At 47.4% G+C, this 25,438-nt stretch overlaps 3 protein-coding genes across 4 annotated transcripts; all 3 read right to left on the bottom strand.

The window, feature by feature from the left end:
* On the bottom strand, nt 1-25,380 carry LOC119378838 (E3 ubiquitin-protein ligase MARCHF3). Of its 2 annotated transcripts, XM_049411559.1 has the most exons (3): nt 25,219-25,380; nt 25,077-25,131; nt 1-1,126 (listed from the first exon to the last, which is right to left on the bottom strand). In XM_049411559.1, exons 1-3 carry the CDS (start codon nt 25,277-25,279, stop codon nt 331-333), a joined length of 912 nt encoding a protein of 303 aa, XP_049267516.1. In that variant the 5' UTR covers nt 25,280-25,380; the 3' UTR covers nt 1-330. The 2 variants fall into 2 exon arrangements, with proteins under 2 accessions (XP_049267516.1, XP_037511570.1); XM_037655642.2 differs by lacking the exons at nt 25,077-25,131; nt 25,219-25,380 and adding an exon at nt 1,266-1,479 and having other exon boundaries at nt 1-1,175.
* LOC125756162 (E3 ubiquitin-protein ligase MARCHF3-like) lies at nt 8,511-10,118 on the bottom strand. Its single transcript, XM_037647859.2, has 2 exons — nt 9,858-10,118; nt 8,511-9,769 (listed from the first exon to the last, which is right to left on the bottom strand). Exons 1-2 carry the CDS (start codon nt 9,916-9,918, stop codon nt 8,865-8,867), a joined length of 966 nt encoding a protein of 321 aa, XP_037503787.1. The 5' UTR covers nt 9,919-10,118; the 3' UTR covers nt 8,511-8,864.
* LOC125756176 (E3 ubiquitin-protein ligase MARCHF8-like) lies at nt 16,435-17,749 on the bottom strand. The gene is made up of 2 exons (XM_037647865.2): nt 17,667-17,749; nt 16,435-17,576 (listed from the first exon to the last, which is right to left on the bottom strand). The coding sequence occupies exons 1-2, from the start codon at nt 17,725-17,727 to the stop codon at nt 16,798-16,800; spliced, it is 840 nt and encodes a 279-aa protein (XP_037503793.1). The 5' UTR covers nt 17,728-17,749; the 3' UTR covers nt 16,435-16,797.
* Nucleotides 25,381-25,438: the final 58 nt, after the last annotated feature.

The raw sequence follows: 25,438 nt of genomic DNA, 5'->3' as shown, positions 1-25,438 counted from the left end.
GACATAAAAGCAGGATTTTATTCAGAGTACGTTGGAGTAATGAAATTATAAAACAGCAGAAAAAGACATGAATATCAATTACGTGAGTATGAGATAAATTGCATAACAGATAGCGTGACATCAAATGATGTCACGCTCATGAAGAGCACTGATGTATTAAAAGCTGCCACTACACAAATTCTGCGAATGCTTGAAACACATTGCTAGCCTGAAGCACGTCTCGACTATAGATGGGCGTTCTTCTTGCAAAGAGTTTTTAGTGGTGGTTGAAGTTCCTTGAATTTGTCGCCCCCATCTTGATGTTCTGTCATCGGTTCTCGACCACTGATGCTAGCGGCGGCGACGCCGACCCGACGTCGCTGGCTCTGCGGCTGCCCGCTCGTCGTTGCCCCGTTCTGTACGGCCAAGAGTTACTACTCTTGCGGAAGGCACTGTCAAGATCCGGCGGCCCGGATGCGCATACTGCCACGCCAGGAACATATTGTGCCAATCGCACAGCCTGTCGAACATAAGCAGGTATAAATAGAGTAAGACGCAGACCATTAAATACAGCAGTAGGCCATAATAAACCCACTCGAAAAAACGGTCCCAATGACGCTCTTCCGACAAGACTAAGCGCAGGAAAAAAGCGATCGAAGCTACAGTGACCATTATCAAGGCGACCGAGAGTAAAAAATCGCGCAGCAGCGCTCGCCGCAGCCGCAGCGTGCTCTGCGAAACCCAGTGGATGAACCTAAGCACGTCTCCACGTCGGGCCGCCATCGGGAAACGCTGACCGCAGAGTTCGCAGAAGTCCACGCTCTTCTCGTTAATCCAGCGTTCGAGGCAGGACACGTGCACGAAGCCCATGGTGCCAGAGCAGCTGCAAAGCGACACGAGCTGTTCTTCTTGGTAGCCTTCGTGGCAGATCCGGCACATGGCTCCGTTGCTCCCAGCGCCGTTGTCAGTGGGTGTATCGGAAGAGACGTTGTCATCCGTGGGGTCGTCCTCGGAATCGCTTACCAGTTCAGGCTCTGGCAGCGATGGCGCTCTATTGTCCTGGGACCATGCGGCGACGTCGTCTCCGCCCTTTTGGCTCGAGTTCTCGAAAGCAGGCTGGTCGTTGACCGCAGATGACATTGATGACCTGCTGTCACAGGGCGAGGGCACGAGGCAGCTCTCCTCTTCCCTGGGGGCTGAAACGTGAGGTAAGTTAGCGGGGTGTTATGGCATTCGCGGAGCTTAAGCGTTAGCATGGAAAGATGAGCAGCGGTAATTGTGTTTACCTGATTGCAGGGAAGCCGCGCTTGTATCCGCTTTCGGATTCTTGTGCTGTTCACTGGACATAGTGCTGTGCTTCTGCTGACAAAAGGTACGCGAAAAACTGCGCAAAGCAGCTGACACTGATCTTTGTACAGGTCTCCTCCTTTCTTCCGCGGTGAAATGCAATCCGATCGTCAATGAAAGGCTGTGGAAATCTGCAACACCTTCTCGCCTGCATGATGAAACGTTACCTCGGTATATCTTGCAATCTTTCATAGCAACGGCACGATGAACAACGTGCAATATGGCATGCGCAGTGTTCATGCGCACCGATCGATCTCTACGTATCTTCCCCCCTCCCCAGCCTTCAACAAATATGAGGCTGATGTATATCTGAGCACAAGAGAACGTTTGCGCACTTTTTGCTGTTACCGACCACATCATGACATAGAAGCAACTGCGCCACAGGGAACTACGAGCACTTCTCAGGCCGCTTTTCTGCTGTATCAGTGGCCAATTTAAGCATGCCGTTGCCTGATTTCTGTCACTTTGCAAACAGTAAGCATTCTAAGCAGAAACACCCACATGGCCGGTTCTGCGCTCAGATGTTTATGACCAGCTGACAATTGATAAAACACAGGGCTGCATAACCGCATGTCGAATGCATTACCAAGGTATCACCACGCCATTATTGGATGGTACCGCTGCTGTAAAAGTGAACGACACCACCCAGGTTGTACGTACATACATTGTAAACAGGCAAGCGCGGAGCGTAGACCATAGTGTGACTACAGCGTTTTCTAAATATTACGCACATGTAGCTGCAAAAACGTGTGGTCTGTGTTGTCTAGTTCCCTTCTGTGCCCGTGTTTGTCCGCCCACCCTCTTTCGAGGTGGAGCTTCAAAAACACGTGATATTAAAAAAAAAATGCCTCATGACGTACTCTCCGCCACTCCGACAACCATCAGAGATGACGCCACGCATGAGGGCTCCTGACATGGGCGTCCAGTGGCGTAGCCAGGGGATGGCGCACCGGGCCCGTGCACTCCACCCCCCCCCCCCATTTTTTTTTGCCAAGGCATGCAGAGCACAAAATGACGCTCGACCACGTTTGCTTGCCCGGCCCCCCCTTCAGATCAAGGAGGTGTCCCCCCCCCCCCCCCCCGAAAAAAGTTCTGCCTGCCCCTGTTGGCGTCCTCACCCTCACGTGGTTAGGTGAGGAGCTGTTTGAATAAGTTGGAGCGGGTGAGGTGATGCAGGGAGGACGTCGTGAGTGGAGGGTGAGGAAGGTGAGACTGACAATGTGAGGCTAAACGAGGAAGCCGCGACTCATTTCGCTTAAAATGTAAGTACGTGTTCTTTAGGAGATGGTGCTTTCATATAGCGCCGGCTGCTGCAATTCTACATCAAAAAAATTAGCGCGGCTTGCACGAAGTCGTGCAATGCTGGGTCACAGCAGAGCTGGTGGGTAGCGTCCCCGTTATTAGCAACCTCTTGTTAGCAAGATTTGACAGAAGCCTTATGGCTCACCATCCGCTGACCAGTGTACCAAGGTTTTCCGCTACGTGGACGACTTCCTTGCAGGCCCGTAGCCAGGAAGGGGGGGGGGGGGGGGGGTAGGGGCCTGCCCCCCCCCCCCCGTAATTCTGGTGAAGTATGCGTGTTTTTACCAAAAATAAATAATAAAAATAGGTGTTTTTCTCAAAAAGTCAAGGTTTTCAGCAAGTGGCCTCCCCCCCCCCCCTGAAAAAATTCCTGGCTACGGGCCTGCTTCCTTGTACTTCACATGAGTGGGTCGTCAACACAGGAAATTTTTAACATATTTCAGTGTGAAATTAAACCACTAATTCTAACGGTTTAGCATCCCTCCGACAAAAAGATAAGATCTTTAGACCTATAGGGCTATCTTTTGACACTGACCATGTGTGCTGGCAATATAACCCCCGCTCGATGAAAGCTATATCCTACCCTTCACGTCTGCGCACTCTAAACATGTAAAGAGGGGTATCGCAGTCTCCTACCAAAAAGCGTCCCTGACCCGCTCGTGCCACCACAAGGTATCTGGTAGCTTCGAGCACCAAGTGCAACGGCTCAGCCATGCTGGTTATCCCCGGGCCTTGCTGGTGTCTGTTTCGGAAATGCTTTTGGTGAGCTTGGTAAGGGGAGGGGTGGCACGCGACAAAGAGGATAAAAGGTCTCATGCAAGCACAACCGTTATACCTTATGTCCATGAGGTTTCACACAGATTGAAAAAAAAATCAGGTGAAGCTTGCACTAAGCCGCGCAAGGCTTGAAACAGCGAAACTGGGCGATTCTGAAGACTAATCTTGTTGCTTCTAAGTTGTTTCTAGGCCTTAGCTAGGTGACAGGTTGTTTCTAGGTTGCTTCTATGTAGTAGCTAGGCTTTAGCAATGTGATACTAGGTTGTTTCTACGTTGATTCACAGCGCAGAGAGGTTGGCGTTAAACCACAGACAGTCACAGACACGACACGGATGTCCAAACTCCAGAGACAGAACCTCGCTCTGAATACAGACACGACACGGATGTCCAAACTCCAGAGACAGAACCTCGCTCTGAATACAGACACGACACGGACGTCCAAACTCCAGAGACAGAACCTCGCTCTGAATCCAAGCGTTCGCACCTCTCATAGATCTACGGACACATCGTCGTTGACCTTCCATCGCTTTGGAGTCTTCTCGCAGCCGCCGTTGCCTTTTTCCCGTTACTTAGTATTCTCGCCTTGCACGTACTCGGGGTGTTCGACTCGACGCCGTCACTTCACGGCCATTTGTTGAGCTAAGTGTTGCCTTCTTCCTTTTTAGTAGAAGTCGTGTGTAGTGGGATTTACCCAATTTCTGTGGCACATACGCGTTTAAGGTGATGATAGTTTTCTGTAAGGCCGCACAGTGGCACATACCGTTTGATGACGACAGTTTTCTTCTTCATTTTTAGTGGACCAGTGGTGAGTAGTGGGATTTACCCAATTTCTGTGGCGCATACCCGTTTATGATCGTGATAGCTTTTTGGTAAGGGGTGAACAAGGAACGATTTGCTAAACAGCTTCGCTGTTAAAAGGTTGCTGGTAAGATTGGAGTACGCCTTTCATTCAGTGCAATAAACAAACTTGCAGCGCTGTGCCGCATAGTGAGCAAGGAGGGCGAAAAGAAAGAAAACTGCGAGAAAAAGCACACGAAGCACTTTGTTGAATGCACCAATGCTGTAGTGTACAAGATACATTTCACGTGCGGGCATTGCTTCATCCGCCAAACCGGCCGATGCTTGAACGACCGGCTACGAGAGCACGCGTACTCTCTTAACAGATCTGTGCCTATAGTCACTTAGCTCAGAACTGCAAAGCATGTGGCTGACTGCCAGTTATTGAGCAGTGCACCGTTTTAGAAACGTACAGAGAGCAAAGAGCACGTGAGATTAGCGAAGCTTACCATATTCATACACACGGGAATGCTTGCGTCAGTGTGCCGTCGGTTACCCTGCATAACTGTGAAATCAGTTACTTGTTAAAAACGTGAGAGCCTGTTTTGCCGACGCATGTAACATGATGAGGTCTTGTCTATCTCTGTGCAGATGCTGTGTTTTTGTTGGTCGTCTGCGCAAAGCTTCTGTATGTATTGCATCTCCCAGCAACCGTCCCGTGTCACGCGCTGTTTGTTCCCGTCTTAATAATGTACCAACCAGCCCAGGTAGGAGCACTCCTGCAATTCTCTTTCTTTCTATATATTTCTGTCTTTCTCTCTCTTTCTCTCTGTAATCGTTCTCTTTCCCTCCTCCTCACCCTCACATCACTCCTCCTCACACACACTTCCCTTACCCACCCCCTTGCTATACTACACTACACAAGGCTATGCTTTGCTCTGCCAGCGTGCCTGGACAGCCGAGTGGTTAACGTGCTCGTCTTCGGATCGTGGGTACGCGGGTTCGAATCCCGCCTCGTCAAGAAATCTTTTTTCCGTTCTCTCTATCTTTCCCTCTTTTTTTCTCTCTCCTTGTGATCGATCTCTCAGCCGTCAGAGTTATGGCATCTCATGATGGACAAATCGGCCCATGTGTTCTGGGAATGAAGCAGAAGAGGAGGTAGAGGACGAATAAGAGGAAAAAGAGAGCGTGTGTTGGTTCATGATGATGATAGGTTTTTTTTTCTTCGACGCACGGAAAACCTTGAGCATGACGGCGCTGCTGTAATGAAAACCAACAGACAATGAGGCCAAGGAAGGTATAGTGGGAAGGTAAAGGTGTACTGTAGTAATTCTGATATAAATACGAAGAGATTAAAGTGGACGAAAAGACGACTTGCCGCCGGCAGGGACCGAACCTGCAACCTTCGGATAACGCGCTCGATGCTCTGGCTGTTGAGCTACGGCGGCGGTCGTCCTCTCGTCCACTTTATCGGGCATCTATGTACATGCAAACCTGGGCATGTTAGTCAGAGAACACTCGAAGCTTGCAGGTTCGATCCCTGCCGGCGGCAAGTTGTCTTTTCGTACACTTTAATTTCTTCACATTTATATCGTAATTACTCTAACGTCTCCTATACCTTCCTTGGCCTCATTGTCTGTTGGTTTTCATTAAGGTTGTATCAAACAAAGAAATGAGCCCTTAGGATTCCCTTCTCTAGCTCTACCGTAAAGCTACTTTAAATTGGATTCAAAGAAGCTCGTATAATTTAGCCAGCCATGAAGAAATCACATAAGCACGAAGTCTAGTCGAATAACGACACTAAGGTTGACGCAAGATACAGTCCAGTCATATAGTAACACTAATGTTGACATAACGTACCGTCGCAGGCATATGGAATATGCTGACGTTTAACGCTAAACATAGATACAAAGCCAAAGTCTATGGAACAACAAAATGAACTAAGAATTGGACAGAAACCACAGACGATGTTTATCAATGCATGGGACTAGCCGTACCTCTAAAAAAGCTAGTGCCTATTTAGAAAGAATGTTGTGCATTACAATGTACATTTGTTGCAGCATGTATAGTTAAGCGATTTTCCTTTCGCTTAACTATACAGCAAAACTATACAGCAGCAAAAAGCGCGGCGGAACACCGACACTCAACGTTTTTACCCATTCAGTTTCACAGCTCTCCCTCAGCGTGGTTAGGCGAAATTCTAGAATGGCTACTCAAGGAAGAATGCGAACGCCGAGCAACGCGGTGTGCGTCGCAAACGGCAACGCGCGTCGCGGCTCGCGGTGACAGGTGCTTGTGCCGGCACGCGCGAGGCTGTGAAAATTTATTGGTCGTTGGAACGTTGCCGATATCAACGCAGACGCAGTCGGTGTCATACGTCATGTTTCGCCGCGCTCTCGGAGCGCGGCGCCCGCGAGACGAAGGGCAAGCGACGTTCAATTTGATATTTTAGCTCTTTCCGCGGCGCGTAGCGTTGTGAATCTTCGCAGATGCGATCGTGAGCGCACGATGTATTCACTGAGCTTGTCGTCTCAAAATGACCAGACCTGGTGAGGGGCCCTTTAAGCATTCACCTAAGACGACTCGCAGGCGAAAGCCATCCTCTTTTTCTTCTGAGTCGATGTAGTGATGCTGCCCCGTCACTCTCCGAAAGATTTCTGCACATAACGTGGCTTTAACGCGATAGCGTTAAAGAGCTCGTTTCGCAGAAATTCCGGTGTCGGCGTCGGCATCGTTGGTTGTGAGCGAAAAATCAGCGTTGTCCGTGAGCGAAAAATCGAGAAAGATGCAAAAAAAAAAAAAAACCTCACAGGGTTCCTTATGCATTCATTTAAGACTACTCGAAGACGAAAGCCATCTTTTTTTTTTTTTTTCAGTCGATCTAATAATTCTGCCCCGCCATTCTTCGAAAGCTTTCTGCACATGACGTGGTTTCGCACTGCCTCCGTAATCGGACCACGTTTGACCAAGCTACGATGTCATGTAATGACGTCATCAATGACGTTACGTCACGTGAAGTCATGATGAGGTCCCAATGACGTCAAAAATTTTGTTGATATGTGACGCCGTGATGACTTCATCACGTGGTGAGGATTTCTTGCATCACTCGTGCTGTCCCCGCGCCGCCCACGGTCCATTTTCGCGTTTGATTAGGCATCTAGCTTTCGCCTTAAAATGGAGTGATGACGCCCTTCTCACAACGGCCTGCCTTTGGTCCCTGGCTTTGCTGGAGTAAAGGTCGGAAGTAAGCATTTCTTGGAATGGAACATCAGGGGCCTTCCTTCGGCCGCCATTATCGCCAAAAACCTGCGTGGCCATAACCGCCCTCTTTAAACAATGACGCAACAGTTCCTACTGAGTAAACGTATACGGGGCAGGCCACAAGAGATGTCGCCGAGGGCACAGATCGCGTGCTTCAAACCGCGTGGGCGCAAAACAAATCATTCTGGTTTATTCTTTTCCTTTTTTCATCATGCCTCTTCCCGACCAGACGATTCATCGTCTAACCATCGACTTCTTCATTCTGGAACTTGCAACATGACGCCACCGCATCACCAGCGCGCCCGATCGAGACGGCAACAGTGGTCGCGGCGATCGACACCACGAGAAGGTTCTCGGGCTTTCCCAGGCTTGCCATCAGTAGTGTAGCCACAAATTTTTTCTGGGGGAGGAGGGGGGTCCAACCATGCTATATGCATGTTCGTGCGTGCGTTTGTAAGTGTACCTATACACATGCAAAATTGCAAAAATGTTTTTTTGGGGGGGTCAACCCCTCCCCCCCCCCCCCCCTGGCTACGTCAGTGCTTCCCATGTACTGCGAACGGACCAAATTTCTGGAACCCAGGCGGAAACCAGTATTTGCTTGCGGAGGCAAAGGGGAGTGGGAGTCGGACAGTCAGTCGGAATAGCCAAGTAAAGCCCGACTGTGGAATCCGACAATCCCCGTCCCAGCGCTACAGCCAAATGTCAACATAAGGATTACGCCGAGGACTGCTGATTAGGAACAAACACTGGTGAATGTGAACGGACAATTAGAGTTCTTGAACACCATATAATATATGCTTGTAAATGTACATGCTTGTGCGCATGTACGTTAAATTATGAAATGTTCGTAACTGCCTGGATTAAGAATGTAGTACGCTTTTTGTGTGTACTGTTCTGGGCTCTGACTCGGCCTTGAAAACAACCAGCGCACCAAATACTATTAAGTATCCGCGCTTTGTTGGGGTTTTTGGGCGATAGATATATCAGCCTTTGGAATCAGCACAGCTATCTGCACAAGGTCTGCATCGAATTTACGGGGCGTGACAAAGGTACTGTCACGTCTGAACAATTATGCACACCTTTTAATAGACATAAAACCGGGATTTTATTCCGAGTACGGTGGAGTAATAAAATACTAAAATACAGGAAATGATGCGATTATCTAGCACATGAGCATGAAATAAATTGCATACCAGATAGCATGACATAATAAAATGGAAGCACCATGAACATCGCTGATGCATTAAACGCTGTCATGTAGATAAAGCCTGCGAACGCCACAAACACGTAGCTTGTCTGAAGCACGGAGTAACCATAGATGGGTGGTCTGCTTGCAAAGAGTTTTTGGCGGTGGTTGAAACGGCTTGTATTGATCGCCGCCATCGTGATGTTAAGTCGTCGGTTTTCTCTTGCTGATGCTATCGGCGGCGACGCCAACTTGGCGTGGCTGGGTCTCCTGCTGCCCGCTCGTCGTTGCGTTCTGGCCGGCCAAGGGTGCTTTCTCTTGCGGAAGGCATCGTCCTGATCCGGCGCACCGGATGCGCTAACTGCCACGCCATGAACCTATGGTGCCAATCACGCAGCTTGTTGAACATACCTATGTAGCAACAGAGTAAGAAGTAACTGATGTAACACAGTATGACGCCAATGGAAACCCATTCGACAAAACTACCCCACTGACGCTCTTCCGACAACAATGACTGCAGCATAAAGGCGACCAAAATTACTGTGACCATAATCAAGAGAAACAAGATTAAAAGGTCGCCCAGCAGCGCCCGCCACAGCCACCCATCCTGCGAAATATAGTGGAAGAACCTAAGCACGCTTCTAGGTTGGGCCGCCATCGGGAAACGCTGACCGCAGAGTTCGCAGACGTCCACGTTCTGACTGTTAAGCCAATGCTCGAGGCAGGACACATGCATGAAGCCAATGGTGCCAGAGCAGCTGCAAGGCGACACGAGCGGTTCTTCTTCGACGCCTTCACGGCAGATCCTACACATGACTTCGCTGCTCCCATCCTCGTTGCAGCTACCAGTGGGCTTATCGAGCGAGACGTTGTCATCCGCGGGGTCATTCTCGGAATCGCTTACCAATTCAGGGATGCCTAGCGGCGGCACTTTGTCGTCCTTGGACCGTGCAACGTCGCCGTCTCCACCATTTAGACTCGAGTTTGCGAATGTAGGCGGGTCGTTGACCCCGGGTGATATTGAAGACTCGGTGAAGTTACTGATATACGGGGAATGGCGAACACTGCGGGCCTCGGGGCACTGCGAAGAGGATGGCGAGGACCAGGACACCCGGCAGCTCTCCTCTTCTCTGGGCACTGAAATATGATCAGTTATAGCGGTGGTATGATATCCGCGGTGTTTATGCGTTAGCATGAAAAGACGAGCGGTAATCATTGCGCTTACCTGATTGCAGGGAAGACGCGCTTGTTTCCGCGTTCGGATTCTTGTTCTGGTCATTGGGCATAGCGTATGTGATTCTGCTCGCAAGAGGTACGAAAGCATACGCAAAACAGCTGACACTTCTCTTTATACTGACCTCTTCCTTTGTTCCGCAGACCAATGTAATTCGATCGCGAATGAAAGGCTGTGTAAACCTTGAACACCTTCTCGCCTGCTTGGCGAAACGTTAACTCGACATATCTTGTAATCTTACATAGTAACGGCGCGATAAACAACGCGCAGTATGGTATACGCGGTGTGTATACGCACACGGAGCGTATGTTCCGTGTGCATACACTCTAATCAACAAATATAAGGCTGTGCATATCTGAGCACATGGGAAGGTTTAAGCACTTTCAAATGATATCGACCATATCATTGCATACGGAGAAGTAGCTGCGCCACAGGGAACTATATGATCCATTGTCAGGCTGCTTTGATTCCATATCAGTGCTCAATTCAATATTGCCGTCTCCTGATTCCTGTCAGCTTGTACATAGGAAGCATGCCAAGCGGCAACACATGCAAGACTGGTTTGGCGTTTGGATGTACACGATTCGCAGAAAGTTGACAAAACAGCGCCGGCATAACCGCATGACCGAATGTTGAAGGTATTACCAAGGTATCCCCACGTGAAAAGAAAAGAGAAAGAAAAGCGCAGTGCGTAAATCATCCTGTGAATAGAAAAAAACGCCAGGCCTGCGCTGAAACCGCAGCCCAGTCACAGCGCAAGCTGGAAGAGCGGCGTTTCTAGAGCCCGTTGTAAGCTCTCTTGGGGCTACTAATACAAGTACACTAGCAAGGTACCCACTACGCCATAAATCACAATTTTTGTGAAGTTGGGAAGCACCTACTAAGCCATTATTCGTCATTCTGCGGTGAAGCGAGGCACCAGCTACACGTCTGTAAGGCATTATGTGCACTTTGTTGACGCGACGACTGATGACGATGAAGAACTTTACTGAGACCCCGAGGAAATGGATCATGCGCGTATGGGCTTCCTTGGCAACCAATACAAGTGCACTTGCGAGGAACCCACTACGCTATATACCATTGTAATTTTTGAGAAGTAGGAAAGCACGCATTATGTCATTTTTCGTCATTCTACGGAGAGCCGTGGTACCTGTTAAACGCATGTAAGGCATTATGCACACTTTGTTTGTTGATGATGTGCCTGATGATGATGAAGAATTATGGCGGAGCCCTTTGTAATGGGTTGGAAGCATTCAACAACCATCTCGTTGCGCAGTTCGCATTGTGTGACGCCTGGTTACAGAATTCGCGTTGTGCGATGCTTGGTGCTTATTTTACTCTTCTATGCACGCTATATTGCATATGTTAATGTGGTTCCTTCCCGACATGAAGCCTGTATAGGACCTTTCTGCAAAGTAGTTTCAAGCACCGGCATGGCTCAGAGGTTGAATACTGGGCTCCCACGCAGAGGGCCCAGGTTCGAAACTCGTTCCATCCTAGAATTTTTTTTTTTTTTCATATTTCGAGCGGTAGTGGTTACGGACACCGGCGGCGGACAACCACGGCGCCAAAAACGGCCGCTGAAATGCTCTCATAACAGCTTTCGCTGTAATAAAACCAAGTCTGCGCTAAAACTCTCCATGAATGGTCAGCAGCAAACAGTCTACAAATTAATGCAAACATGACAAAAGCCGCGATTTTCAGGTCGTGATTGAAGCAAACAAACCATAATCTCACCACCCTTCTTTACGTACGCCGAAACGATCGACATAGTAAGTGGTATGAAAATACTAGGAATAATCTTCGCGCAGAATATGCTTTGGGATGCGCACATTGAATCGGTTTTCGGCAAGTTATCCCGTTTGGTTGGCATGATGATGGCGCGACACAGATCTACAAGTACATTGCCTTTCAAAATAAACCTACTTGTTTGCAGTATACTCTACTACTGAGGAGCTGTTATGCTTTTCGTTGTGCCGTTACGCGTTCGCATAAACTATCATCATCATGAATGGCCTCTGCCTTTCTAGCGCGTGCAACGCAATAACTCAGCCGACACGCGCTTTTTTCGTCCTCCTCTTCATCTTCTGTTTCGCTCCCCGAACATGTGCGCCCGGCGCGTGTTCTCCCGTTGCGCCGATATGTCCGGCGTGGGATGCAATAACTCGACTGGGAGAGAGTTATGTCATGAGTTATGTCACCTGTATAAAAACACGCCCCGCCACGATGGTCTAGTGGTTATGGCGCTCGACTGCTGACCCGAAGGTCGCGGGATCAAAACCCGGCCGCGGCGGCTGCATTTTCGATGGAGGCGAAAATGTTTGAGGCCCAGTGTACTTAGATTTAGGTGCACATTAAAGAGCCCCAGGTGGTAGAAATTTCCGGAGCCCTCCACTACGGCGTATCTCAATCATATCTTGGTTTTGGGACGTTAAACCCCAGATATTATTATTATTATGTATAAAAACACATACGCCGCTCGTTACACAGGACAGTGGAAGGAGGTCACTATGCGGACAAATTATCCTATGGAAGAAATTATCATAAACACGGCCAACCCTCTTATATTTGTTTCATAAATCCGATATTGAGCTTAGAATAACTTCGGTACGAGTACTACGCGAACATTTCACCAATCCTCGCTCGCATGACAGATGAGGGTATTATCCTACCTTTTTTTTTTTCTTCTTTTTTTTACTTCTGCGACTGTAACATGTGAAATTGCGTCCAGCAACCTACAACATTCTCATCTCATTATATTCATAATGTGTGTGCTATCCCTGCTTGTGGTGTAAAGGTGGTTGATGGCGTCTGTGAAGTGGTTTGTCATTATTATTATTATTATTATTATTATTATTATTATTATTATTATTATTATTATTACTATTATAATTATTAGTGGCACGAGCAACGAATGGCACTCTTGTTTCTCTTCCAAGCACTTCCGGTCGAGAAATTACTTCCGGTTTTCCGAATATTTAGAAAGAGTATTTAAATATAAAACTAATACCAAATTGGAGGTCCTGGTTTAAGATTTATATTGGATACTTGTCATATCGGAGCACAAATTTACTTCGGATAAGGACCAATTAACGCGCAGGATACTTCATGAAAATTAAGTGAATGGGCTCACTGAAAGAGCAGACGGCTTTCTTGTGAGCATGTGGGATCGTTGCTGCTCATGGCGGGGCAGATCTCAACCACGCGCTTCTTTCTACGTAGCCTCCGAGATCAGCTTCGGCAGTCCGGCGAAACCAGGGTTTCGTAACGAAATGTTTTTCGTTTCGGTTTTAGTTTCGTTCCCCAGCAGAAAGCTCCGTTCCGTTTCTGTTCCGGAACGAAAAAAAAAAAATGTCCCGTAACGGTTCGTAACGGATTTTTTAAGCAAAAATTTGACGTTCCGGAAATCGTAAAACACATTGGATTTGTGATGCAGTTACTTGCCCTCCTATTAAGAAAGTGGGACAAGGGTAAAACACGTTCTTCAGAGGAGTGGACGTAACTGTACCACGAATTCCTACCAACTAGCAGAAACCAGTATTAATTTCAAAGTCATAGTATTTATTTTCTCAAAAGGCAAATACGAATTTTTTTAGTAGGCTCAATGCTTTGTGTCAAGGGAGTGAGCACGATCTCTGAAGCAGAACGTAATTGAGTGTACTCTCTCATGTGCGAGACTGCTGTTCTGATAAAAAGATCGCCAGGCCTGCGCGGAACACGCAGCACAGTCACAGCGAAAGCTGGAAGAGCGGACTTTGTAGAGCCCGTTGTAGAGTCTCTTGGGGCAACTAATACAAGTACACATGCAAGGTACCCACTACGTCATAAATCATCGCAATTTTTCTGAAGTAGCGAAGTTCCCGCTATGCCTTTTTTCGTCATTCCTCGGAGAATCGTGGTACCCGCTACAAATGTGTAAGTCATTATGTGCAGTTTGTGCTGTGGCTGATGATGATGAAGAATTATGGCTGATCACTTTGCAGTGGGTGGGAAGCAGTGTTGTGGAATGGGCGCCTCCATTCTATTCCTATTCCATTCCGGGGAATTAGAACTTGCCGCAAAAAACTTAGCCCATTCCCACTCTAGGAATGGCTGGGCAGTTCAATTCCATTCCTGTAACTCTTGAACGCAGGAAAGGCATCTTGATAGTTTTATCGAGTTAAGAATGAACGCCCCACAAAGCTGATGTCATCAGATGCATTAAGGATTGCAAAAGTACGCTAAACACGTTACCAAGGTCGAGGGATAGTAGCTTGGCGACATATCTCGTGCAGTACAACCACTCTAATTCCCATAGGGGCAGTTCTCCCGCTACCTATAGTATTTGCATGGTCAGCATGTTTGAACAAATGGTGGTGTTTTAATATTGTTTAAGCTTAAACGTGTTAGTGCTAAAACGAAGACATATTTTTACACAAAAGTAGTATTCAAGAAGACTAAGCAGTCTTGCCACGCGTCTGGAGCGGTCGTGAATATGGAGAAATCTAAGATTTGGGTAATGGGGAACAAAACCCTCTAGATCTGCTGGTATTAGTGGAACAGTGCACCGCTAGGACAACTTGTGCCTTTGCATCGAATACGGAACACTGGGCCGCACTGCTCTACAGCACTCACGCTTGTCAAGCGCGCCTCGCAAGCATGGATGGGGTGAGAACTTTCTGTGTTCGCCTGTGGGCAGGTATGCAGTGTCTTCCTTGTCGCAGAAGGTTATTTACATGTGTCAGGTACTAAACTGCTCGTGAGATAAAGATCAGGCCGTGCATAGAGTATTTGCCACTTTCGTGTGGGGTTATCAATGGGAACCAACGCGCAGGGGCAATTTGTTTCTCCCTTCGGTATCTGCTGGGATAATCCGTTTGTTTGTACACTAACTGATGCCTCGGTTTGTAGTAGGCGCGTTGCTTATAAATGTACCGTGCTTGTAATCAGCCAAGCCATTTTAAAAATGCTGTTTTATCGTTCATTTCGAGGCTCTGACTTCCTAATGTTTGAAAACGTGCTCTATTTTCGGAAAAAGACGTAATTCCATTTCGATTCCATTGCGGGCAGAAGGTGCTTAATAACATTCCCATTCCACTCCTCCAGGCGTTGTCTTCATTCCATTCCGGGGTCGCGAAAGTGTGGAATGATTCCGGAGTCATTCCAATTCTGGTGGGGCAACTCCGAAACACTGGTGGGAAGCATTAAACCACACACTCTTTGCGCTATTAGCATTGTGTGATGACTGGTTGTTATTTTACTCTTCTGCCGCGCTATATTGCATAGGTTAACACGATTCCTTGCCCTACATGACGCCTGTATAGAGTGTTTTTGCGAAGGAGTTACAAGCACCAGCGTGGCACTGGTGGAAGACCCGACTGCCACGCAGAGGGCGCGGGTTAAAATCCCATCCGATCACAAAAAAATTCTTTCTCATTTAATGTTTTCTTATATCACGTGATAACCGACACGGACACCGGCAGCGACGGGAAACTATGGCGCCAAAATCAGCTGTTGTAATCTCATAACAGCTTTCGCTGTAAGAAACTTCAGCGCCGACAATGCCCTCTCCACTTTGGCCTGCGTGACAGGCGTGCAAAAGTCCACTTGTGCTAATATAAACATCTCTGGTTGCCACTGTTTTTTCGTTTTTCGCGCAATTTCAACATATCTTTGCTTTGGAATTCCTGCCTGAGATATGCTCACATTGCATGAGCTCAGTTGTTCCGGATTGCCAAGTTTTCTCGTGAACCGAAAAACGATTGAAAAAATTTCGGTTTCACTCCAGAACGAAATAATAGATAAAGTTTCGGTTAGGTTTTCGTTCCGGTCAAAAATATCGTTTCTTTTTCGTTTCCGGTTTTTGTTCCGTTCCGACACCCTGGGCGAAACACCGTGTTAACGAGAGCCGAGGCGCGGGTGCCACAACCAGCACCTAAGTCAAGGGGATAGGGTCGCCTCCAGTTAACTATTACTACTACTACTACTACTACTACTACTACTACTACTGCGTCTGCTAAATGTTACCCACATATATATGCAAGAACAGATGTCATGCTAAGAAAAGCATCGCGCCATAGGCAAAACCAACAACCTTCGAATTGCGCCTTATTCGAAGGTAGTGGGTTCAGTCCCCGACGACGGCGAGTTGTTTCTTTTTTTTCGTCCGCTTTGTTTCATTTACATTTATGTCATAGTTGCTACAGTACAATTAAAAACTACAGATAATGTCCCCTACGCATTCCTTGGCTTCACTAGGTTGCGTCTAGCAAAGAAACGAATATATGTGTTTTTATAGGAGACGGAGCTTTCTCATAGCGCCAGCTATACTGAAAAAGAAACGATAATAGTGATGACCACAGACAAGGATACATAATGATATGAGGTGTTTATACTGGCAAAACGGATAAGGTGTGGTCAAAGATCGCCAATAGAGACATGGAAAGAAAGACTACATAAAAATCAAATTTGAAGACAGCTCGTACAATTGAGTCAAAACACGAAGAAATCACAAAAGCTAGAAGCCTAGTCAAGGCTGACCCAAGATACAGTCCAGTCACATAGCAACACTAAAGTTGACATAACGTGCCATCACAGGCATGCAGAATTTGTCGATGCATGAAGCTAACAAAGTCCAAGTTGATTGAACAGATAGCACGTCATCATCAAATGTAAACATTAAAATGATCAAAAGAACCATGAACAACACTGATGCATTAAACGCTCCTGCTACACAAAGTCTGCGAACGCCTCAAACACGTAGCTGGTCTGACGCACGTCGTGGCCGCAGGTGGGTGATCTTCTCGTTAAGAGTTTTTGGCGGCGGTTCAAACTGCTTGAATTAGTCGCCGCCATTTTTTCATCGGTTCTGTCTTGCTGATGCCAGCGGCGGCGACGCCAACACAACGTCGCTGGCTCCGCGGCTGCGCGGGCGTCGTTGAGCCCTGTCCGGTTAAGAATCACTATTCTCGCGGAAGGGACTAGCGATCCGGCGCAGCGGATGCGCCAACTCCCATGCCACGAACACGTGATACCAATCGCACAACATGTCGAACATAGGCACGTACACAAAGAGCAAGGCGCAGCTGAAGAAGCCGAGCACGAAGGCTCGACAGAAACATTCGACAGAACTGTACCACTGACGCTCTGCCCACGAAGCTGCCTCCAGGACCGATAACAACAGAGTGACCGTGATCAATATCATGGTGATCAGGACTAAAAGGACGAACAGCAACTCTCCCCGCAACTGCCTATCGCTTTGCGAAAGCCAGTGGAAGAACCTAAGCACGCTACTAGGTTGGGCCGCCATCGGGAAACGCTGACTGCAAAGTTCGCAGAAGTCCACATTCTGATTGTTAAGCCAAAGCTCGAGGCAGGACACATGCACGAAACGCACGGTTCCAGAGCATCTGCAAAGCGACACGAGTGGTTCATCTTGGTCGCCTTCATGGCATATTCGGCACATGGCTCCCCCGCTTCCACCCCCGTTGCAGGTGCCAGAGGCCGTATGGAAAGAGACGTCATCTGCGAGGTCATCCTCGGAGCCGCTTACCAATTCAGGGATTTCAAGCGATTGCTCTCTATCGTTCATGGACCATGCGGCGACGTCGACTCCGCTCTCTAAGCTCGAATTCCCGAATGCAGGCTGGTTGTTAGTCGTAGACGACATTGTTGAAGTGTTGTCACAGGGCAAGGACGAGGGCACGAGGCAGCTCTCCTCTTCACTGGGTACTAAAACATGAGGGAAGTTAGCGGGGTGGTAGGGCGTTCACGGTGTTTGTGCGTTAGCATGAAAATACGAGTAGTAGTCGTTATGTTTACCTGATTGCTGTGAAGTCGCGCTTGTTTTCTCGTTCGGATTCTTGCGCTGGTCATCGGGCATGGTGCTTCGATTCTGCTCACAAGAGGTACGAATGCCTGCGCAAAGGAGCTGGCACTAGTCCTGATACACTGACCTGTTCATTTGTTCCATAGTGTAATGTATACTCCGCTCCTGAATGCAAGGCTGTGGAAATCTGCGGCCCGTTGTCGCCTTGCACGATGAAACGTTCACTAGACGTATGTCTTAAAGAGTAACGGCGCGGGGAATAACGGGCAAGAGTGTTTATGTACACATCCCCCTACCCCTCCCACTCCTGCTTTCGAATAATGTGAGCCTGATGAATATCAAATCACAGGGGAACCTTTCAGCACGTTCAAGTGGCCCTGACAATATCATGATAAAGAAGAAGCTGCGCCAAAGGGAACTGCGATTCATTCTTAGGCCCCTTTGATACCATATCAATGCCCAGTTCACTTGTGCCGTCACCGGATTCCTGTCAGTTTGTAAACAGAAAACATTAGCAGCAACGATATACGTATGACTGGCTCTGTGCTTGGGCGTATATCATGCGCAGACGTTTTATAAAATGGCGGCTGTGTCACCGTATGGCCGGATGACGAAGGTTTTACGAAGAAATGAACGCGCTATTGTTCAACGCGACCGGAAAAGGTCGTACCGCCGCTGTAAAGTGTAAACGACGCCATCCAGATTGTGCCTTGCAAACAGGCAAGCGTGGTCCGTAAATGATCAGGTGACTATAGCGTCTTCCAAATGTTACGCACATATAGCAGCAAAAACAGACGAAATGCAAGGAAAAGTCACGTGCAATTCTTCTCGGCCACTCCGATAACCGCCGGAGATGACATCACAGGTGTGGGGGGAAGTATTACGTTTGAGCAGAGGAAATACTCTTATTAGACGTGGGCATCTGTACGAAGGTGTCCTCACCCTCAATGCGATCACCCTCGCATGGTGTGATAAGTGTGATAAATCGGTAAGGTGGAGGACGGCGTACGTTGGGAGCTATATATATATATATATATATATATATATATATATATATATATATATATATATATATATATATATATATATATATATATATATATAAGAGAGAGAGAACCGGATATTCCTTTTTACAGAAAATCACATTAGTGAAGACCGCAGGCACGGACGATGATGCGCGGTGTTTAATTGTGCAAGGGCCAAGTGCAGCCAAGGAGAGCCAACATAGACAAGAAAATAAGACTGCATAAAATAGCACTTCGAAAATAGATCGTTTAAGTCTTTCAAGCGAGTCATAAAGAAATCCCATAAGCACTAAGTCTAGTGCTACAAGGACACTATAAGATTGATGCAAGATGCAGCCAGGTAGGTGCGGGATTCGTTGCCGCATAACGCTACACATAGGTATACATACAAGGTCCAGTCACATAACAACGCTTTGATCGCACGTGTGATATGTTTAGGATCGGATGTTTTTAAGCTCACTGGCAGGAAGCCTCTCTAGCTCATATGCACATCGAAGGTCTCTTGTAACCGACCTTAGTCGTAAGTGGTTGTTGCTTCTTGCAGATAGATGTATAGCGATTGGGAGCTTATTGATCGAAAACACGTTTTATTGTCACTTTTGAGCAAGTGCATTGCTTCGGTGACTATAAAAGTTGGGAAAGGAAAAAGGAGTTCACTGAAGGAGTGGCAAAAGCAGTATATACAGTGGGTCGGTGACTTCTTGGTGTCACTACGACATTTCTTGTCTTCTCCACTGATAACCGTAGTTCAGCGCGCTCTTTCGTCCGAGGTAAAAATCCTGGAATTCACATTTTCTTGCTTTAAGGGAGGGACAAAAAGCTCACTTTTCAGGCTTTTCAGGCATCGTTAGCATTTGTTGACTTAGTGAATAGAACACCAAAAACAAGTGAGAAGTGGTAGACGATGATTCTCAATGCATACGAATAGCCGTGCTTTAAAAATTAAAAAAAAAAAACTGTTCAGAATGTTAAAAGAACGGTGCGCATTACAGTGCACATATTTGTTGCAGTGAAAATGCTGAAGTCGATTTTTTGTATGTCTTTTTATAAATAACAGTTTATAATCAGCCCATCGCTGTAGCATACTATATATCAGAGGAGTCAATTATGGGATGGCAGGGAAGATGCTCGCCTCCCCCTACCCCGGGTCGCATAGCTCAGAAGCTTTGAATAGCGGCTGCATTTGTTGTGGAGATGCAGCGTACCGCTCGAGTGAGCCCCACATAATCGTTGAAACAGTGACAACAAGAATGACTTTTTTTGATGCGAAGCAGCTTATGACCCAGTTCAATCCGGTGGTGTGCGTCCGGACCACCCTTACTGCGCATGCGCAGACCCTCTCCACACACCTCCCATCACCCTCTTCACTCCCCCCTCTCGCGCGCCTGTCGACCGCGTTCCCCGCTCGCCCTGTGTGAATTAACGGCTAGGCTAGAGGGAAGACACGACGCGCGTAGCGTTCCTCCTCGTATTCCACGACGCTCTGAATGGGTGGATGTAGCTTACGGCGCAAGACTTTGTCCCAGCTTAAGAACCTGGCGAGCCAGCTCCTAAAAAAAATTACACCATCTCCCGCTCAAGCGAACCATCTCCCCGCTGCTTCGCATCCACACATGGTTCCCTTTAGCGGGAGATGGTGTAATTTTTTTTCTTTTGCGTAACTCGCTTTCAATACCCAGGGCACAGTTAGTACGGCTTCACACACCACCATACGCCCTCTCCCACCAACACCCTCACCCGGGCAAATAGAAAACCTACGCCTCTGCTATAGATGACGAGCATGTGCGCCTCGAATAGCGTGAACAGCTTGCGTTTGAGGAAATATGCATCAGCTTGCGTTCGGCGTCGGCTTGTGCAAAGTTAGCTTGAGTCGTTACAGAATAAATAGATCATACAAACTTCGGGATCGGCTTACCTTCTATGATACTAGCTTCGGAGTCAGCACGCCGAGTACAGCGGACCGATCCTGGATAGTGCAGTGCTGAACTTTACTTTACTTGTGAGACAGACCAAACAGGCGCATCAAACCTAAATAAGAGGCAATAATAATAATATCTGGGGTTTAACGTCCCAAAACCACAATATGATTATGAGAGACGCCGTAGTGGAGGGCTCCGGAAAGTTCGACCCCCTGGGGTTCTTTAACGTGCACCTAAATCTAAGTACGCGGGCCTCAAACATTTTCGCCTCCATCGAAAATGCAGCCGCCGCGGTCGGGATTCGATCCCGCGACCTTCGGGTCAGCAGTCGAGCGCCATAACCACTAGACCACGGTGGCGGGGCATAAGAGGCAATAGAGAGGTCTTCTTAATTAAGACATCGTGTTCTCGATGACGTACATTTCTTACACTCAGTTATTCAGGTACATGTTGTTGTTGCAGTGCGCAGTCGCAGAGAAGACAGTCGGAAACCTGTGCATCTGTGAAGGTTGTTCCGATGGAGATATTAAATTGCAAGCGTAAGCCATTCAGTGAACACGGCGGTTTGCGCGCTGTCCTGTTGTGATCGAGCAGACAAACACATGCGACCAAAATCTGAGAAGCCTATACATTGTGGAACGTGCACTCGTATCCACACCGGTCGCGATCTGGACGTGGCTTCCGTAATAGCGCTGGAAGACATTCGCAGTGACCACGATCGACAACACTGCTTTATTTATGTATCCGACAGATGGCACAGAGATTTTCGGCTTGCAGACGGACCACGGCCAAAAACTCGGCGCCATAGCCCCAATAACGCCATTCGCATTAAAAAGACGAGATGTTAGCGTGTCGCAGTCGACTGCCTTTCCGCATTCCGTATTTCTTCAGAATGATTTCGTGCAGAGCACTCTTTAATGTATGGTTTTATCATGCGATTTTTTTATGCGTTTTGATGCACGACATAGTGTATATATTTCGGTGGGCATTTTTCGCAATAAGCAGTTGTCAGTAGCGGCTGTCCTTGTCTGCCTTGTCTTTGCGTCCGTCTTCATTCGCGCTAATTTCTGTTCGTTACTCCACCCCGGTGGTCTAGTGGTTATGGTGTTCGACTATACTGACCTGGAGGTCGCGGGATCGTGGTTATGGTTCATATCGTGGTTCTGGGACGGTAAACCTCAGATGTTATTGTAATTTCAGTTCGTAAAAAAGAAAAAAAAAACATTTGCGTGTGCACTTTCCTGCTGCGACATATATATTCCCCTCCCCCCCCCCCTTTTCTTTTGTATTGGACGCTAATAAAATGACATAGTTTAATAACACAAAAGAGGCCATAGTCTTTTATTCGTTCATCGCATCTATTTTAGTCTACATAATATTCGGTTTCCGTAAAATCATGCTTGTCATGTTCTTAATTTAAAAATGGACTTAGTGTTTGTCTCCTATTCACCTTATCGCGAATCGATCGTAACTCCCATAACCCCTTTGCGTATGCCACTCACAATTTGTTCTGGATGGTATTTCGCACAACGCTTCGCGACCATATGAATGACCTTGCCTCCTATCTGAGTACGTGAGAGGGCAAAAATTATTTTTTTGTTTGTCTGTTTCAAGGCCCCTGCGCCGAATGTGAAAAGCTTGCTGCATTTAAAACAAGAAAAAAAAATGTGAGAGGGCGATAGACATTTGCGCTAGTTGGTAGGGGTTCGTTCACCGTGAATAAAAGTTAAGCGTGCGAACAACGATGAAAGAAACGATAAGAAAAACAAACGCCTGTTAAAATCTACCAAGTTCGCACTGTGGCGGAAAGGAAGGTAGACACAAGACTTATCGGCGCATGCTCAAGAATGGCGGCACTCTCCATCAATCAGGCCATTTATTCATAAAAGTTCTTCAAAACAACAAAATTCCGGGGAAAAAAAAACTAAGTTGCCATGCTACCACTATAAACGCCAGTAATGAGAAATGATATCAACACACTCTAATTTGCACCTATGAAAACATATAGCGAACATATGCAGCAATGGTGCACTAACGCAAGAGCACAACCTCTGCAGAACCATATTGACGTGAACAGCGCGTGTAATACACAAGGACGAAGAAACGACGAGGACTAGCGCTGACTTCCAACTGAAATTTATTAACACAAACATAGAGAAACGAGAACAAGTAGGCACACGTGATCAACGCTCATTTGAATTGCGCATGACGGCAGGCATGGAGAGGGAACCAAGAGCCAAGAAGAATTATTAAGCAAAAACCACGAAACCGCGAAAAGATGTCAGGAGAAGCAACCAGAGTATGTCTAGGTTATCTGGCCTCTGGTTGCTTCTCCTGACATCTTTTCGCGGTTTCGTGGTTTTTTGCTTAATAATTCTTCTTGGCTCTTGGTTCCCTCTCCATGCCTGCCGTCATGCGCAATTCAAATGAGCGTTGATCACGTGTGCCTACTTGTTCTCGTTTTTCTATGTTTGTGTTAATAAATTTCAGTTGGAAGTCAGCGCTAGTCCTCGTCGTTTCTTCGTCCTTGTGTATTACACGCGCTGTTCACGTCAATATGGAATACCAACTAGCCCGGTCACACACCTTTCTGCAGAACCCTTTTTAACATATTGATGACCTTAGGTATGGCTCTAACAAATGTAGTTTTCACAACTTCGATATCGGCTAAAAGGACTTCTTTTTGGGCGAGTTGGTACTTAGACTGCGCAGGTATGCTTGACGGTGGCGCAAAATATATTTCGTGAAAAGGGGGATACAGAAAAAAGAAGGAAATGAAGCGCCAGAAAGTGAAGTGGCGCTTCAACTTCTCTTTTCTGTCTTCCTTTTCACAGAACATAATTTGCACCAGAGTCAAGCATTCGATATATGCTTTTGGTGCAGAGTTGCGTGTGCGCAAACTACATACTTACGGATGAATCGGAGTTTCCTGCGAACTTAGCATTTCCCTTGAAGGTATCTTGAGAGCTTATGTATGTGTCGGGATATATGGAGTGCCCTCCATTCCCTCCCGCTTCCTTCTAACCTCTTCTCCGGCCTAGGGTAGCAAACCAGACGTGCGTCTCATTGACCCTCCACGCATTGCCTCCTCCTACTATACTGGCTACGTAGAGCGAAGTCCCAGCGCAAATAATTTCAGATACTGTAAATATCATGCGTTTCGGCCTAATCCAGATCCTTTTTAATACCAGCCAATCATTCCTGCCTTAAAAAACGCATCAGTATAAACATGGATAACTATGAACGTACAGCCGCGTCCGGGTAACACACATTTGTTAAGAGACATACGACCAAGGCTTTATTCCGACAACAGTAATGAAGAAGTTTGTAAAGAAAAAACAACAAAAAAAAACGGCAGAGTAAAAGAAAAACAAACAGCAGAAAATGACATGATTGTGCTGTACATGAGTTTGAAATGAATCGCATAACAGAGCGTATGACATCAAATGCAAGCATTGAAATGATGTAGGTCAATGATAAACTCATGATGCATTAAACGCTGCCACTACACAAAATCTGCGAATGCCTCAAACATGTAGCTGGTCTGAAGCATGCCGTAGCCCTAGATGGGTGGTCTTCTTGTAAACAAACAGCTTGAATTAGTCGCCACCATCTTGATGATGGGTCATTGGTTCTGTGTTGATGCTAACGGTGACGACGCAAACTGGACGTCGCTGGATGTCCGGTAGCCTGGGCATTCTTGCATTATGTTCGGCCAAGAGGCACTTCTTTTTCGGAAGGCACTGTCACAATCCGGCGCCTCGAATGCGTGGACTGCCACGAAAGGAACAAGTTGTACAGATCTGACAGCCTTAGGAACATAAGCCGGTATAAATAGATCGAGATGCAGCTTATGAAACTGAGGATGGAGGCATGATAAAACGCTTGGTTACTACTTTCCTGCTCACGCTCATGTGACACGCTCATGTCACGCTCATGTGACACCGCTACTTGCAGGACCAAGAAAAATATAGTGCACATGAACACTTTCATTATGGCCAAGAGTAACAGCTCGCACAGCAACACTCGCCGCAGTCGCCCACCGCCCTGCGAAACCCAGTGGAAGAATCCAAGCACGTTGCTAGGTTGGGCCGCCATTGGGAAACGCTGACCGCAAAGTTCGCAGACGTCCACGTTCTTATTGTTAAGCCAATGTTCCAGGCAGGACACATGCAAGTAGCCCATGGTGCCAGAGCAGCTGCAAAGCGACACGAGCGATTCTTCTTGGTCGCCTTCGTGGCAGATCCGGCACATGGTTACACTGCTAACGCCGTTGTCAGTGAGCGTATCGGAAGAGACGTTGTCATCCGCGGGGTCGTCCTCGGAATCGCTCACCAGTTCAGGGATTGGCAACGTACGCGCTCTATTCTCGAGGGACCGTGTGGCGACGTCGTCTCCGCCCCTTTGACTCGAGTTCTCGAAAGCAAGGTGGTCATTGACCACAGATATTATTGATGACATGGCTTCACAGGGCATGGACAAGGACACGAGGCAGCCCTCCTCTTCTCTGGGCGCTGAAACGTGAGGGAAATTAGCGGGGCGGCATGGCCTTCGCGATTGTGCGTTAGCACGAAAAGACGAGCAGCGGTCGTTATGCTTACCTGATTGCAGGGAAGCCGCGCCTCTTTCCTCCCTCAGATTCTCGTACGGGTGATTGGACATAGCGTTGTGCTTCTGCTCGCAAAATTACTCAAAAGCCTGCGCAAAGAAGCTGACACTGGTCTTTGTACTGGTCTCTTCCTTCCGTAGTGCAGTGTAATCCAATCGCGAATAAAACGCTGTCGAAACTTGCGCCACCTTCTCACCTTGCATGATGAAACA

This window comes from Rhipicephalus sanguineus, chromosome 1 (genome assembly GCF_013339695.2).
Source record: "Rhipicephalus sanguineus isolate Rsan-2018 chromosome 1, BIME_Rsan_1.4, whole genome shotgun sequence".
Classification (NCBI taxonomy): Eukaryota; Metazoa; Arthropoda; class Arachnida; order Ixodida; family Ixodidae; genus Rhipicephalus; species Rhipicephalus sanguineus.
The sequence above is the reverse complement of the archived record's forward strand: the minus strand, read 5'-3'. Positions and strand labels throughout refer to the sequence as shown.